Source organism: Hemiscyllium ocellatum, chromosome 50, assembly GCF_020745735.1.
Source record: "Hemiscyllium ocellatum isolate sHemOce1 chromosome 50, sHemOce1.pat.X.cur, whole genome shotgun sequence".
NCBI classification, from domain to species: Eukaryota; Metazoa; Chordata; class Chondrichthyes; order Orectolobiformes; family Hemiscylliidae; genus Hemiscyllium; species Hemiscyllium ocellatum.
The window spans coordinates 7,576,488-7,594,099 of NC_083450.1; the positions used below are offsets into that span (position 1 = coordinate 7,576,488).

General features: G+C 52.3%; 1 protein-coding gene across 1 annotated transcript; it reads right to left on the reverse strand.

Annotated features, from left to right (window-relative positions):
- On the reverse strand, window positions 1-14,368 carry LOC132805542 (phospholipid-transporting ATPase ID-like). Its single transcript, XM_060820652.1, has 3 exons — window positions 14,359-14,368; window positions 1,154-1,284; window positions 1-312 (listed from the first exon to the last, which is right to left on the reverse strand). Exons 1-3 carry the CDS (start codon window positions 14,366-14,368, stop codon window positions 1-3), a joined length of 453 nt encoding a protein of 150 aa, XP_060676635.1.
- Window positions 14,369-17,612: the final 3,244 nt, after the last annotated feature.

Below are 17,612 nucleotides of genomic sequence, written 5' to 3' on the forward strand. Positions count from 1 at the left end.
CTAACTTGAGGCCTTGCTCCCCCTCAGAACCTGGCACTCCTCGCTCACCACCACTGGGCTGGGGCTTCGGGCCTGGTCACCCGTCGGTTTCTTCTTCCTCAGGGTGTCGATCCAGCTGGAGCTGGAGCGGCTGGCGAAACTGGACAGGGCCAGCGAACTCAGGCACATGTTCTTGCCGGAGGTGATGAGCTCGCCGAAGCCTTCCTGGTGAGAGAAGGCGTAGCCTGATCGCCAGGTCCCCGTCTGGCCCGCCCTCCTCAGGCAGCGATGCGGAGGCTTCTGCTTCTTCCAGACCAGCTGCGTGTAGCGGACCTGGGGGGGTGGGGGGGTGACAAGAGAAACAGGAGTGAGAACCAGGCAAAGGCCTGAGGCCTACCGATCAGGAGACGCAGCGGGAGGGCCTGGGGCCCGTCGCTTGGGAAAGGAAAGGCCAAGCTGCAAGAGGGGGCCAACAACGACAGGAAAGAAGACCAGGGAGGGCCAATCACAAAAGGGCGGGAGGGCCAATCACAAAAGGGCGGGAGGGCCAGAGAGGGCCAATCACAAAAGAGCGGAGGGCCAATCACAAAAGGGCGGGAGGGCCAATCACAAAGGGGCAGGAGGGCCAGGGAGGGCCAATCACAAAAGAGCGGAGGGCCAATCACAAAAGGGCGGGAGGGCCAATCACAAAGGGGCAGGAGGGCCAGGGAGGGCCAATCACAAAAGGGCAGGAGGGCTAGGGAGGGCCAATCACAAAAGAGCAGAGGGCCAATCACAAAAGGGCGGGAGGGCCAATCACAAAGGGTAGGAGAGCCAGGGAGGGCCAATCACAAAGAGTAGGAGAGCCAGGGAGGGCCAATCACAAAAGGGCGGGAGGGCCAATCACAAAGGGTAGGAGAGCCAGGGAGGGCCAATCACAAAAGGGCGGGAGGGCCAATCACAAAAGGGCGGGAGGGCCAGGGAGGGCCAATCACAAAAGGGCGGGAGGGCCAATCACAAAAGGGCGGGAGGGCTAAGACAAATGAATATAAGGCTGATAAAAGGCCCTGGATTGGACCAGTTGACCAAGATCCCCCGCCTGCCTCGTCCATACAGTCCACGGAACCGGGACAAGGGGTGGTCGGGATCTGCTAGCTGGGCGGGTTACTCCAAAACCTGGAGGGTGGGATCTTACCGTGTCAGCAAGCCGGGGCTTCAGCTCCGGTTTGAGGAAGCGAAAGGCAACGACGGGCACAATGCAGATGACGGTGGTTAAGGCGATGGTAAACCAGACAGTCAGCTGGGCCAGGGGGTTGTTGGCATTGGCTGTGGGTCAGACACAACAGGTACACCGTCAGCTCCCCAACATCACAGGACGGATAATCCCCACACCCCCCCTCCCCTCCTCACCGGGCGACAGTCACAGACACACAGCAAGATCCCGCTAAAAGGAAAAACCACCATGGGGGCAGCACAGGGGTTAGCGCCGCTGCCTCACAGCGCCAGGGACCCGGGTTCAATTCCCACCTCGGGTAACTCTCTGTGTGGAGTTTGCACATTCCCCCTGTATCTGCGTGGGTTTCCTCCGGGTGCTCCGGTTTCCTCCCACAGCCCAAAGGGGGAAATCGGTCATGTTAAATGGTCCCATAGTGTCAGGTGCATTAGTCAGGGGTGAATGTAGGGGGGTGGGCTGCTCTTCGGAGGGTCGGTGTGGACTTGTTGGGCCGAAGGGCCTGTTTCCACGGTATTGGGAATCTAATCTAATACAGCACAATTATGGACAGTTAGCAGGGCACGGCATGGCCCACTGGAGTACCAGGAACACAAGGGAGGAAACCTCCAACCTGGTCACCCAACAGGGAGACACAGGAACGGACTGACACCCAGACAGGTTCTGGGTCAGTGGTGCTGAAGAGCAAAGCAGTTCAGGCAGCATCCAAGGAGCAGCGAAATCGACGTTTCGGGCAAAAGCCCTTCATCAGGAATAAAGGCAGTGAGCCTGAAGCGTGGAGAGATAACCACACACAATGCACTCATACACTGTAGACCGGGCGCTGTGTGAACACTCTCTGTAGACCGGGCGCTGTTTGAATACTCCCTGTAGACCGGGCGCTGTTTGAATACTCCCTGTAGACCGGGCGCTGTGTGAATACTCCCTGTAGACCGGGCGCTGTTTGAATACTCCCTGTAGACCGGGCGCTGTTTGAATACTCCCTGTAGACCGGGCGCTGTTTGAATACTCCCTGTAGACCGGGTGCTGTTTGAATACTCCCTGTAGACCGGGCGCTGTGTGAATACTCCCTGTAGACCGGGCGCTGTTTGAGTACTCTCTGTAGACCAGGCGCTGCTTGAATAGACTCTATGACTCTAAACAACGTCCGGTCTACAGAGATGTACAGTGCGGAAACAGACCCTTCGGTCCAACCTGTCCATGCCGACCCGATATCCCAACCCAAATCTAGTCCCACCTGCCAGCACCCGGCCCATATCCCTCCAAACCCTTCCTATTCATATACCCATCCAAATGCCTCTTAAATGTTGCAATTGTACCAGCCTCCACCACATCCTCTGGCAGCTCATTCCATACATGCACCACCCTCTGTGTGAAAAAGTTGCCCCTTAGGTCTCTTTTATATCTTTCCCCTCTCACCCTAAACCTATTCCCCTCTAGTTCTGGACTCCCCCCACCCCAGGGAAAAGACTTTGTCTATTTACCCTATCCATGCCCCTCATAATTTTGTAAACCTCTATAAGGTCACCCCTCAGCCTCTGACGCTCCAGGGAAAACAGCCCCAGCCTGTTCAGCCTCTCCCTGTAGCTCAAACCCTCCAACCCTGGTAACATCCTTGTCAATCTTTTCTGAACCCTTTCAAGTTTCACAACATCTTTCCGATAGGAAGGAGACCAGAATTACACGCAATATTCCAACAGTGGCCTAACCAATGTCCTGTACAGCCACAACATGACCTCCCAACTCCTGTACTCAATACTCTGACCAATAAAGGAAAGCATAATAAATGCCACCTTCACTATCCTATCTACCTGCGACTCCACTTTCAAGGAGCTATGAACCTGCACTCCAAGGTCTCTTTGTTCAGCAACACTCCCTAGGACCTTACCATTAAGTGTATAAGTCCTTCTAAGATTTGCTTTCCCAAAATGCAGCACCTCGCATTTATCTGAATTAAACTCCATCTGCCACTCCTCAGCCCATTGGCCCATCTGGTCCAGATCCTGTTGTAATCTGAGGTAACCCTCTTCGCTGTCCACCACACCTCCAATTTTGGTGTCATCTGCAAACTTACTAACTGTACCTCTTATGGTCACATCCAAATCATTTCTGTAAATGACAAAAAAAGTAAAGGACCCAACACCGATCCTTGTGGCACTCCACTGGTCACAAGCCCCCAGTCTGAAAAACAGCCCTCCACCACCACCCTCTGTCTTCTACCTTTGAGCCACTTCTGTATCCAAATGGCTAGTTCTCCCTGTATTCCATGAGATCTAACCTTGCTAACCAGTCTCCCATGGGGGACCTTGTCGAACGCCTTACTGAAATCCATATAGATCACATCCAACACTCTGCCCTCATCAATCCTCTTTGTTACTTCCTCAAAAAACTCAATCAAGTTTGTGAGACGTGATTTCTCACGCACAAAGCCATGTTGACTATCTCGAATCAGTCCTTGCCTTTCCAAATACATGTCCATCCTGTCCCTCAGGATTCCCTCCAACAACTTGCCCAGCACCGAGGTCAGGCTCACTGGTCTATAGTTCCCTGGCTTGTCCTTACCGCCCTTCTTAAACAGTGACACCACATTTGCCAACCTCCAGTCTTCCGGCACCTCACCTGTGACTATCGATGATACAAATATCTCAGCAAGAGGCCCAGCAATCACTTCTCTAGCTTCCCACAGAGTTCTGGGGTACACCTGATCAGGTCCTGGGGATTTATCCACTTTTACCCATTTCAAGACATCCAGCACTTCCTCCTCTGTAATCTGGACATTTTGCAAGATGTCACCATCTATTTCCCTACAGTCTATATCTCCCATATCCTTCTCCCCAGTAAATACTGACGCAAAATATTCATTTAGTTTCTGCAGCTCCACACAAAGGCTGCCTTGCTGATCTTTGAGGGGCCCTATTCTCTCCCTAGTTACCCTTTTGTCCTTAATATATTTGTAAAAACCCTTTGGATTCTCCTTAATTGTATTTGCCAAAGCTATCTCATGTCCCCGTTTGTCCCTCCTGATTTCCCTCTGAATTTTTACTCCTACTGCCTTTATACTCCTCTAAGGATTCACTCGATCTATCCTGTCTATATCTGACATATGCTTCCTTCTTTTTCTTAACCAAACCCTCAATTTCTTTCGTCATCCAGCGTTCCCTATACCTACCAGCCTTCCCTTTCACCCTGACAGGAATATACTTTCTCTGGACTCTCATTATCTCATTTCTGAAGGCTTCCCATTTTCCAGCCGTCCCTTTACCTGCGAACATCTGCCCCCAATCAGCTTTTGAAAATTCTTGCCTAATACCGTCAAAATTGTCCTTTCTCCAATTTAGAACTTCAACTTTTAGATCTGGTCTATCCTTTTCCATCACTATTTTAAATCTAATAGAATGATGGTCGCTGGCCCCAAAGTGCTCCCCCACTGACACCTCAGTCACCTGCCCTGCCTTATTTCCCAAGAGTAGGTCAAGTTTTGCACCTTCTCTAGTAGGTACATCCACATACTGAATCAGAAAATTGTCTTGCACGCACTTAAGAAATTCCTCTCCATCTAAACCCTTATGACTATGGCAGTCCCAGGCTATGTTTGGAAAGTTAAAATCCCCTACCATAACCACCCTATTATTCTTACAGATAGCTGAGATCTCCTTACAAGTTTGTTTCTCAATTTCCCTCTGACGATTAGGGGGTGTCTATAATACAATCCCAATAAGGTGATCATCCCTTTCTTATTTCTCAGTCCGAACCAAGTAACTTCCCTGGATGTATTTCTGGGAATATCCTCCCTCAGCACAGCTGCAATGCTATCCCTGATCAAAATCACCACTCCCCCTCCTCTCCTGCCTCCCTTTCTATCCTTCCTGTAGCATTTGTATCCTGGAACATTAAGCTGCCAGTCCTGCCCATCCCTGAGCCATGTTTCTGTAATTGCTATGATATCCCAGTCCCACGTTCCTAACCATGCCCTGAGTTCATCTGCCTTCCCTGTTAGGCCCCTTGCATTTAAATAAATGCAGTTTAATTTATTAGCCCTTCCTTGTCCCTGCTTGCCCTGACCGTTTGACTCACTTCTGTTCTCAGCTGTACCGGTCTCAGATCGATCTCTTTCCTCACTATTTTCCTGGGTCCCACCCCCACCTGACTAGTTTAAATCCTCCCGAGCAGTTCTAGCAAATCTCCCTGCCAGTATATTGGTCCCCTTCCAATTCAGGTGAAATCCATCCTTCTTGTACAGATCACTTCTACCCCAAAAGAGATTCAAAAATGTGAACCTTTTTCAGCTCCTCAGCCACGCATTCATCCACCCTTTCCTCCTCTTCCCACCCTCACTAGCTCATAGCACCGGGAGAAATCCAGATATTCCCACTCTTGCGGTCCTCCTTCGCAAATTCCTGCCTAACCTCCTACGTCTCCCCCTCAGAATCTCATCCTTTTCCCTTCGTTGGTGCCACTGTGGACCGTGACCTCCTGCTGGTCCCTCTCCCCCTTTGAGAATCACCTCTCAACCTCCGACACTCCAGGGAAAAACGTCCAAGCCTCTCCTGACAACTGAAACCTTCCACTCCCAGCAACATCCCGGGAAATCTCATCCTGAGCCCTCTCCAGCTGGATAATATAATTCTGGGGCTCAGTATTGGTTCCCTCGTCCAAGGACTGGATTAAAAACAGTTCAGAAAAAAAGTCTACGCATCTAATACCTGGGTAAAAACAAGGACTGCAGATGCTGGAAACCAGAGTCTAGATTAGAGTGGTGCTGGAAAAGCACAGCAGGTCAGGCAGCATCCGAGGAGCAGGAATATCGACGTTTCGGGCAAAAGCTCTGCCTGGACAGGCTAGGTTTTTGTCTGAACAAAGACTAGACCTGTTTTCCACTTTAACTAACAACAACTAGGAGATTACAGGTTTAGGGTGAGAGGGGAAAGATATAAAACAGACCTAAAGGGTAGCTTTTTCACACAGAGGGTGGTACGTGTGTGGAATGAGCTGCCAGAGGAAGTGGTGGAGGCTGGTACGATTGCAACATTTAAGAGGCATCTGGATGGGGACATGAATAGGAAGGGTTTGGAGGGATATGGGCCGGGTGCTGGCAGGTGGGACTAGATTGGGTTGGGATAGCTGGACGGGTTGGACCGAAGGGTCTGTTTCCGTGCTGTACATCTCTATAACGGGTTGGGCCGAAGGGTCTGTTTCCGTGCTGTACATCTCTATGACGGGGTGGGCCGAAGGGTCTGTTTCTGTGCTGTACGTCTCTATGACGGGTTGGGCCGAAGGGTCTGTTTCCGTGCTGTACATCTCTATGACGGGGTGGGCCGAAGGGTCTGTTTCCGTGCTGTACATCTCTATGACTCTATGTCTCTAAGAACCTGAGGGTATGGGAATATAGAACATGAAAGCCAGGGAAGGGTTAAAGCATGGAGACCACTGTTGCAAGGGGTCTGTGGAAGGCAGGGTGGGATCAGAACAGTGGAACGCTGTTACATCATAGAACATAAAACATAGAAAAATACAGCGCAGTACAGGCCCTTCGGCCCTCGATGTTGCGCCGATCCAAGCCCCCCTAACCTACACCAACCCACTTTCCTCCATATGCCTATCCAATGCCCGTTTAAATGCCCATAAAGAGGGAGAGCCCACCACTGTTACTGGCTAAATTAGTAGAGTAAGGTTGAGGCTGAAAGATCACCATAGCAAGATACGATAACACAGTTAGTAAAGTTAACCTCCCCATTCAATATCGTCATGACAAATTTGAGACCATAAATATTTTAGACATGACATTTAATGTCTGATCAATAGTTCGTAGAGTCAGCCTGCTTGAGACTATTGACAATAAATATCTAATCACGACATTAGGTGGGGTCTAGAATGAAAGCTGACGCTCAATATCTGACCGTGACATTAGAATAACATTAAGTAGAACGTAGGAAAAACTACAGTGGGACAACTGAGGGGATAATGAGAACTAACCTCACTGGTTTATTGTGTAGTTCGAGTGAGGTACGTTGGTTAATATAGTTGGACATAAGCTAACAGAAACATAATTAAATAAAAGATATAAAAATCCACGGACCCTGAGGTTCGTGGGCATTTGAGAATCTGCTTTCTGAGTGTCACGGTTTTTTTATTTGCAAATAAAAGTTCTTGAAGAACTCTCTGCGTCTCCTGGAGATTTTCTACATGGCATTGTGGGTGGCACAGTGGTTAGCACTGCTGCCTCACAGTGCCCGAGACCAGGGTTCAATTCCCGCCTCAGGCGACTGACTGTGTGGAGTTTGCATGTTCTCCCCGTGTCTGCGTGGGTTTCCTCCGGGTGCTCCGGTTTCCTCCCACAGTCCAAAGGTGTGCGGGTCAGGTGAATTGGCCATGCTAAATTGCCCGTAGTGTTAGGTAAGGGGTAAATGTAGGGGTATGGGTGGGTTGCGCTTCGGCGGGTTGGTGTGGACTTGTTGGGCCGAAGGGCCTGTTTCCACACTGTAAGTAATCTAATCTAATCTAAAAAAGAGCTCTTAGCAGTATTGATGTAGAAAGAATATCTCTCCTCTGGTCAGAGATTCCCACTGGTTCCAAAGTGGGAATCCCGCATTCAGGATCAGGACAGGGCAGAATCTCTTCGCTTTTCTCAGAGAGTCCTTCGAATTTCTGTCCTCCAGACGGCTTTCAGAGCTCCTCGAAAGTGGAGCCTCAGGTCGACAGGACAGGGAAGAAGGCGTTTGGTAACGCGTTCCTGTCTGCCTCGGGTGCAGGAGGTCACGTTGCGGCTGTGGCTGGTGAGGCCACTTCGGAATACTGCCTGCAATCCTGGTCTCCCGGCTGCAGGAAGGACGCCGTGCGACTCGAAAGGGTTCGGAGAAGGGTTGACAAGGATGTTGGGGGGTTTGAGCAGCAGGGAGAAAGGGCAGGGGCCAGACGCAGAGGCTGGAAAAGCTCAGGTTGCTTTCTCTTGGTGGGGGGGGAGGGAGAGTCGATAGAAGTCTGTAAAAATTGTGCATGGATAATGTTGACAGAATACTTTTCCCAGGGCTGAAATGTCTGATACCATTTAAGGTGAGAGAGGGGGAAAGTTCAAAGGTGACGTGAGGGGCAGGTTTGTTTTTTTAGATGGAGAGTGACAGGGGTCTGGAAGGTGGTGCCAGGGATGATGGTGGAGACAGGCACGATTGGAGCGTTTAAGGGGTTTTTAGATCAGCACATAGATCGACAAGGGATGCAGACAACAAGAGCGTTTAAGGGACTTTTGGATAAGCCCATGAATTTGCAAGGAATGGAGGGATATGGACCGAGGGCAGGCAGAAGGGATTAGTTTAATAACACCGTGGGCCATTGGGCCCGTTCCTGTGCTGTCCCTAGTCTGTGAGAGGCTGAACAGGCTGCGGGCTGTTTTCCCTGGAGCATCGTAGGCCGAGGGGTGACCTTATAGAGGTTTCCCAATAGGGTAAATAGACAAGGTCTTTTCTCTGGGGTGTGGAGGGGGGAGTCCAGAACTAGAAGGGGATAGGTTTAGGGTGAGAGGGGAAAGGGCAACTTTTTCACACAGAGAGTGGTACGTGTATGGAATGAGCTGCCAGAGGAAGTGGTGGAGGCTGGTACAATGACAGCATCTAATAGGTGGATGGGGACATGGATAGGAAGGGTTTGGAGGGATAGGGGCCAAACGGGACTCGATTGGTTGAGGATATCTGGACGAGTTGGACCGAAGGGTCTGTTTCTGTGCTGCATGGCTCAATAGCAAAGGCGAGTCCTGATTTATTTCTCAGGCAGCGGTTGCTAGGTCAGGGAGGGTCAAAGGTTACCAGAATCAGGCAGCACTGTGGGGCCTGTGAAACCGCCGTAACTGAACTGAACGGGGCGGGAAAACAGGTTCAAGGTGTAGAAGGTGTCGATCCTAATGTTGCGCTCGCACTTACGTTGACGTTATTTAAGGACAATAATCGAAATATTTCACCCTTTTACCCGCGTGGGCGCCCCTTGAACCCACTCGATGTCCGCGGGGTCTCAAGGTTGAGTCTCTTTTTCTCAAACTCGGAATTCCTCCTCCGATGGGATCAGAGACGACGGTCCCATGGGTTGGTTTGAAATCACAGGCTTCCCCTTCACCAGGCGACGTGAGAGGGGAGCACCGCAGACACACAACGCTAAATGTGAAGTGATTCACTTTGGTAAGAGTAACAAGAAGATGGAGTACTGGGCTAATGGTCGGCTACTTGGTAGTGTGGATGAGCAGAGGGATCTTGGTGTCCATGTACACAGATCTCTGAAAGTTGCCACCCAGTTAAATAGTGCTGTGAAGAAGGCATATGGTGTACTGGGCTTTATTGGTAGAGGAATCGAGTTTTTTTTTAGATTAGATTAGATTACTTACAGTGTGGAAACAGGCCCTTCGGCCCAACAAGTCCACACCGACCCGCCGAAGCGCAACCCACCCATACCCCTACCCCTACATTTACCCCTGCCCCTAACACTAAGGGCAATTTTTAGAATGGCCAATTCACCTGACCCGCACATCTTTGGACTGTGGGAGGAAACCGGAGCACCCGGAGGAAACCCACGCAGACACGGGGAGAACGTGCAAACTCCACACAGTCAGTCGCCTGAGGCGGGAATTGAACCCAGGTCTCTGGCGCTGTGAGGCAGCAGTGCTAACCACTGTGCCACCGTGCCACCCCGGAGTCCTGAGGTCATGTTGCAGTTGTATAAGACTCTGGTGCGGCCGCATCTGGAGTATTGTGTGCAGTTTTGGTCGCCATACTATAGGAAGGATGTGGAGGTACTGGAACGGGTGCAGAGGAGGTTTACCAGGATGTTGCCTGGTATGGTAGGAAGATCGTATGAGGAAAGGCTGAGGCACTTGGGGCTGTTCTCATTGGAGAAAAGAAGGTTTAGGGGTGACTTGATAGAGGTGTACAAGATGATTAGGGGTTTAGATAGGGTTGACCATGAGAACCTTTTTCCACGTATGGAGTCAGCTATTACGAGGGGGCATAGCTTTAAATTAAGGGGTGGTGGGTATAGGACAGATGTTAGGGGTAGATTCTTTACTCAGCGAGTCGTGAGTTCATGGAATGCCCTGCCAGTAGCAGTGGTGGACTCTCCCTCTATATGGGCATTTAAACGGGCATTGGATAGGCATATGGAGGAAAGTGGGCTAGTGTAGGTTAGGTGGGCTTGGATCGGTGCAACACCGAGGGCCGAAGGGCCTGTACTGCGCTGTATTTTTCTATGTTCTATGTTCTAACGCATAGGCCGAGAGATCCCAGCAAGGTAACCCCAGGGAGTTCAGGACGAGTGGTGTGGCGAGGAGTGCTGGACTGAATGTGAGGCCGAATAATAATAATGTCCCCCGCGGGTGGTCAGATGAAGGAACACACAGCCGACTAGCGAATGAAGAGGTGGTCTACAGACCGAGTGTAAGGCAGCGAGACCGTTGTCGAGAGTGCGGTGTTGCAAAGGCCCAGCAGGTCCGGCAGCATCCGGGGAGCAGGAGAATCCACGTTTCGGGCATGAGCCCTTCATCAGGAATGAGGCTTGTGGGCCAGGGTGGGGTGCTGAGAGGCTAATGGGGGGTGGGGTTGGGAAAGAAGGTAGCTGACAGAGCAATGGGTAGGTGGAGGTAATGGTGGTAGAAGGGGAGGGCGGAGCTGATGGGTGGGAAAGGCGATGGACGGGTCAGGAGGGCGGTGCCGAGATGGAGGGATTGGGATACGGTGGGGGGGGGGGGGGGAGGGGATATGGAGAAACTGGTGAAGCCCTGGGGTTGGAGCGTTCTTCCTCCAGGCGTCTGGTGGTGAGGGAGCGGCGGTGGAGGAGGCCCAGGACCTCCATGTCCTCGGCAGAGTGGGAGGGGGGAGTTGAAATGTTGGGCCACGGGCCGGTGGGGTTGATTGGCGCGGGTGTCCCGGAGATGGTCCCTAAAGCGCTCTGCTCGGAGGCGCCCAGTCTCCCCAATGTAGAGGAGGCCGCATCGGGAGCAACGGGTACAGTAGATGATATTAGTGGATGTGCAGGTGGATATCTGTTGGAAGTGGAAGGCTCCTGTGGACGGAGGTGAGGGAGGAGGTGTGGACGCAGGCTTTGCAGTTCCTACAGTGGCAGCGGAAGGTGCCGGGATGGGAGGGTGGGGATGGTGGGACCTGACAAGGGTGTCGGACAGGGAAGGGTCTCTCCAGAACGCTGATAGAGGTGGGGAGGGAAATATATGTGGTTGGACCCGTTACAAATAATGAAAACCAAGGTGGTGCTGCAGACAAACCAAATGCCTGGACTAACAGGATGGGGGTAGGAATATTCCGCTAACTAGAGAAACAAGCCATCCAAAAACGGTACCACCTCATGAAGTTAAAAATCTCACAACACCGGGGTATAGTGCCACAGGCTAATTAGAAACCACTGGCTTTCAGACCAGCCTGAGGAAGGGGCAGTGCTCCGAAAGCTGGTGCTTCCAAATAAAGCTGTTGGACTCTCACCCGGTGTTGGGTGACTGTTAACTCTGTCCACCCCACAGTCCAACACCCACGTCAAACCCACGAAGGTAGAGGGACCGTAACAATTTGTCACGGTGTCAAAACAGGAAGGAAGATTTTACAGACGGACTTCAAAATAGAGGGAGTTTTCCCTGGAGTGTCGGAGGCTGAGGGGTGACCTTATAGAGGTTTATAAAATCATGAGGGGGCATGGACAGGGTGGACAGCCTTCCTCCCAGGGTAGGAGAGACCAACATTAGAGGGGCATAGGTTTAAGACAAAGTGGGAAATGTTTAAAAGGGACCTAAAGATGATAGACAAGGTCTTTTCCCAGGGGTGGTCCAGAGCAAGTGGGCAGAACCTGGGTGGCACGGTGGGTCAGTGGTCAGCACCGCTGCCTCACGGCGCCAGGGTCCTAGGTTCGATTCCAGCCTCAGGGTGACTGTCTGTGTGGAGTTTGCACGTTCTCCCTCCGGGTCTGTGTGGGTTTCCTCCGGGTGCTCTGGTTTCCTCCCACAGTCCAATGATGTGCAGGTTAGGGTGGATTGGCCATGCTAAATTGTCCCGTAGTGCCCAGGGATGTGCAGGTTAGGGTGGAGTGGCCATGCTAAATTGTCCCGTAGTGCCCAGGGATGTGCAGGTTAGGGTGGAGTGGCCATGCTAAATTGTCCCGTAGTGCCCAGGGATGTGCAGGTTAGGGTGGAGTGGCCATGCTAAATTGTCCTGTAGTGCCCAGGGATGTGCAGGTTAGGGTGGATTGGCCATGCTAAATTGTTCCGTAGTGCCCAGGGATGTGCAGGTTAGGGTGGATTGGCCATGCTAAATTGTCCTGTAGTGCCCAGGGATGTGCAGGTTAGGGTGGATTGGCCATGCTAAATTGTTTCGTAGTGCCCAGGGATGTGCAGGTTAGGGTGGATTGGCCATGCTAAATTGTCCTGTAGTGCCCAGGGATGTGCAGGTTAGGGTGGATTGGCCATGCTAAATTGTTCCATAGTGCCCAGGGATGTGCAGGTTAGGGTGGATTGGCCATGCTAAATTGTCCCGTAGTGCCCAGGGATGTGCAGGTTAGGGTGGATTGGCCATGATAAATTGTCCTGTAGTGTCCAGGGATGTTCAGGTTAGGGTGGATTGGCCATGCTAAATTGTTCCATAGTGCCCAGGGATGTGCAGGTTAGGGTGGATTGGCCATGCTAAATTGTCCTGTAGTGTCCAGGGATGTGCAGGTTAGGGTGGATTGGCCATGCTAAATTGTTCCGTAGTGCCCAGGGATATGCAGGTTAGGGTGGATTGGCCATGCTAAATTGTCCCATTGTGCCCAGGGATGTGCAGGTTATGGTGGATTGGCCATGTTAAATTGTTCTGTAGTGTCCAGGGATGTGCAGGTTAGGGTGGATTGCCCATGCTAAATTGTCCCGTAGTGTCCAGGGATGTGCAGGTTAGGGTGGATTGCCCATGCTAAATTGTCCCATAGTGCCCACGGATGTGAAGGTTAGGGTGGGTTGGCCATGCTAAATTGTCCCATAGTGCCCAGGGATGTGCAGGTTAGCAGTCGTGTCAAGGGTTGTGTCGGTTAAGTGCATTAGTCAGGGGTAAATGTAGAGTAATAGGGTGGGTGTAATGGGTCAGGGTGGGATACTCTTCAAAGGGTCTGTTTCTGCACCTAGCGATTCTATGCATTTTCGGGTGAGAGGGGCAAGAGATAAAAGGGCAACCTTTTCACACAGAGGGTGGTGCGTGTGTGGAACGAGCTGCCAGAGGAAGTGGTGGAGGCTGGTACAATGACAGCATTTAAGAGGCATCTGGATGGGGACATGAATAGGAAGGGTTTGGAGGGAGATGGGCCGGGTGGGACTAGATTAGGTTGGGTTGTCAGGTCAGCATGGACGATATGGGCCGAAGGGTTTGTTTCTGTGCTGTACATCTCCCTGACTGCATGTTGGGGTTGTACAGGACATTGGTGAGGTATCGTCTGGAGAACTGTGTCCAGTTCTGGTCACCCTGTTACAGGAAGGAGGTTATTAAACTGGAGAGGGGTCAGGAGACATATACCAGGATGTTGCTAGGAATGGGGGAGTTTGAGTTCAAAGGAGAGACTGGATAGACTGGGACATTTTTCACTGGAGTGTTGGAGGTTGAGAGATGACATTATAGAGCTTTATAAAACCATGAGGAGTACAGATAGAGTTAATGACAGCTGTCTTTTCCTGGGGATAGGGGGATTTCAAGGTGATGGGGGACATTTTTAAGGTGAGAGAAGGAAGATTTGAAAAGCTCATGAGGGGACGATATGTTTTTCACAGAGGGTAGTTTGCATGTAGAATGATCCTTGGAAAGCACCCGCTCCATCAGCGCTAACCCTCCGACAGCGCCCACTCCCTCAGCACTGACCCTCCAACAGCACCCACTCCCTCAGCGCTGACCCTCTGACAGTGCATTCCCTCAGCACTGACCCTACGAAAGCACCCACTCCCTCTGCGCTGTCCCTCTGATAGAGCCCGCTCACTCAGCACTGACCCTCCCACAGCGTCTGCCCTCTCAGCACTCACCCTCTGTCAGCACCTACTCCCTCAGCGCTGACCGTCCAACAGCACCCACTCCCTCAGCGCTGACCCTCTGACAGTGCCCGCTCCCTCAGCGCTGACCCTCTGACAGTGCCCGCTCCCTCAGCGCTGACCCTCTCACACTGCCCGCTACCTCAGCACTGACCCTCCGACATTTCCCGCTACTCAGCACTGACCCTCCCACAGCGCCCACTCCCTCAGCACTGACCCTCCGACAGCACCCACTCCCTCAGCTCCGATCCAGTGGTGGATTGTGGGTATAGTTAAAAGACATTTGGATTAGCACATGGGCAGGAAAGCTTCCGAGGTCCGGGAGAAGGTCTAGTTTAGTTTGGGAATGATGAACATGTCGGGCTCAAAGGTCTGTTTCCGTGCCATGTGACTCCGAATTGGGGTGCGGGGGAGGGGGAGGGCAAGGCAGAATCGCACCAGCAGAGACTGATGGCCCTCGAGAACGATCACAACGCTGACCTTTGGGTTCCTGACTCGGGATACCTGACACCCACCCCCCCACCTCCCCCTACCCCGAACGCCCTGGCATTTCTGACCCTTGTCCGCCCCAGTCCAGCGCTTGCACATCGGAAAACCGAACGCTTGTTCCGTTCTGCGGTCGGTTCCGAAGGAATCTTACTGTCTGTCTCCAGAGATGAAGAGAACTGAGGGAGCCATCTTGTCACGGAGTCCTGACTCGATGAGTACCAGCCAGAAGGAGAGGTTCCCTGGCTCGTCTTAGCGTCTCTCGCCCGTAGGTGTTCAAAGTTTGGGAGAAGATTTGTAGCTCGGGTGCTCGTTGTTGTGGTTGTGTTCGCTGAGCTGGGAATTTGTGTTGCAGACATTTCGTTCCCCCTGTCTGGGTGACACCCTCAGTGCTTGGGAGCCTCCTGGGAAGTGCTTCTGTGTTGTTTCCTCCGGCATTTATAATGGTTTGTCTCTTCCGGTGGTCAGTTCCAGCTGTCCGCTGCAGTGGCCGGTATATTGGGTCCAGGTCGATGTGCTTATTGATAGAATTTATGGATGAGTGCCATGCCTCTGGGAATTCCCTGGCTGTTCTCTGTTTGGCCTGTCCTATAATAATAGTGTTGTCCCAGTCGAACTCATGTTGCTTGTCATCTGCGTGCGTGGCTCCTAAGGATAGCTGGTCGTGTTGTTTCGTGGCTAGTTGGTGTTCATGGATGCGGGTTGTTAGCTGTCTTCCTGTTTGTCCTATGTAGTGTTTTGTGCAGTCCTTGCATGGGATTTTGTACACTACGTTGGTTTTGCTCATGCTGGGTATCGGGTCCTTCGTCCTGGTGAGTTGTTGGCTGAGAGTGGCTGTTGGTTTGTGTGCTGTTATGAGTCCTAGTGGTCGCAGTAGTCTGGCTGTCAGTTCGGAAATGCTCCTGATGTATGGTAGGGTGGTTAGTCCTTTGGGTTGTGGCATGTCCTCGTTCCGTTGTCTTTTCCTGAGGCGTCTGTTGATGAAATTGCGCGGGTATCCGTTTTTGGTGAATACATTGTATAGGTGTTCTTCTTCCTCTTTTTGCAGTTCTGGTGTACTGCAGTGTGTTGTGGCCAGAACAGCTAGACTACTGCGACCACTAGGACTCATAACAGCACACAAACCAACAGCCACTCTCAGACAACAACTCACCAGGGCGAAGGACCCGATACCCAGCATGAGCAAAACTAATGTCGTGTACAAAATCCCATGCAAGGACTGCACAAAACACTACATAGGGCAAACAGGAAGACAGCTAACAACCCGCATCCATGAACACCAACTAGCCACGAAACAACACGACCAGCTATCCTTAGTAGCCACACACACAGATGACAAGCAACATGAATTTGACTGGGACAACACTGCTATTATAGGACAAGCCAAACAGAGAACAGCCAGGGAATTCCCAGAGGCATGGCACTCATCCACAGATTCTATCAATAAGCACATCGACCTGGAACCAATATACCGGCCACTGCAGCGGACAGCTGGAACTGACAACCGGAAGTGGCAGGTATAAATCATTATAAATGCCGAAGGAAATATCACAGAAGCACTTCCCAGGAGACTCCCAAGCACTGAGGGTGTCACCCAGACAGGGGGACGAAACGTCTGCAACACAAATTCCCAGCTCGGCGAACACAACCACGAGCCAGATTCCCTGCTCAGTTCTTGATCTGTCATTCTTTTTTTAACCACGTTCATCCACAGAATGTGGGTGTTGCTGGCTGGGTCCCAGCATTTATTCCCCGTCCCTAATTGCCCCAGCTCGAGAAGGTCTGGGTTGGGGGGGGGGTCGAGTTGCCATCTTGAATCGCTCCAGTTCCCCTCTCCCCTTCCCCGTGTGGTGTAGGGACACAGGGCCCCCGTCAGGGAGGGAGTCCCAGGATTCTGACCCCAAAGGAACGGCCGAGATATTTCGGGATGGTGTGTGTGTGTGTGTGTGTGTGTGTGTGTAGGGGGGGGGATCACAGAGGGGCTGGTGTTCCCCATGTATCTGCTGCCCCCCCGCCCGTCCAGCGGGGGAGAGGGGACGGGTTTAGGAAGGTGCTGTCTAAGGAGCCTGGCTGCAATGGGTCTTGTAGACGGTACACCCTGCTGTGACTGGGAGGGGGGTGGGAGGGTGGAAGGGAGGGAAGGTCTGATATATCGATTGACACACATACACCCCCACCCCACACACACTGACTCAACTCACACAATCACTCAGAGAATCAGTGCTGAGGGATTGGGCGCTGTCGGAGGGTCAGTGCTGAGAGAGCAGATACTGTCGGAGGGTCAGTGCTGAGGGAGGGGATGCTGTGGGAGGGTCAGCACTGAGGGAGCGGGCGCTGAGGGAGCAGGCGCTGTGGGAGGGTCAGTGCTGAGGGAGCGGGTGCTGTGGGAGGGTCAGCGCTGAGGGAGCGGGCGCTGTGGGAGGGTCAGTGCTGAGGGAGTGGGTGCTGTCGGAGGGTCAGTGCTGAGGGAGCGGGTGCTGTGGGAGAGTCAGCGCTGAGGGAGCGGGTGCTGTGGAGGGTCAGTGCTGAGGGAGTGGGTGCTGTCAGAGGGCCAGTGCTGAGTGATCGGGCACTGTCAGAGGGTCAGTGCTGAGGGAGCGGGCGCTGTCGGAGGGTCAGTGCTGAGGGAGTGTGCGCTGTCAGAGGGTCAGTGCTGAGGGAACGGGCGCTGTCACAGGGTCAGTGCTGAGGGAGTGGGTGCTGTCACAGGGTCAGTGCTGAGGGAGCGGGCCCTGAGGGAGGGTCAGTGCTGAGTGAACAGCCAAAAATATTTTCTGTTTGTGGAACATTGCTGTGTGGAAACCGTCACAATCGTCACAACATCGCAATTTGTGAAAGAAATTACCAAACGGTGTGGATCGATCCGAGGCGCTATGGCAATGCAACTTTAGTCAAAGCCTGGGAAAGGTCAGGGGCATGTTT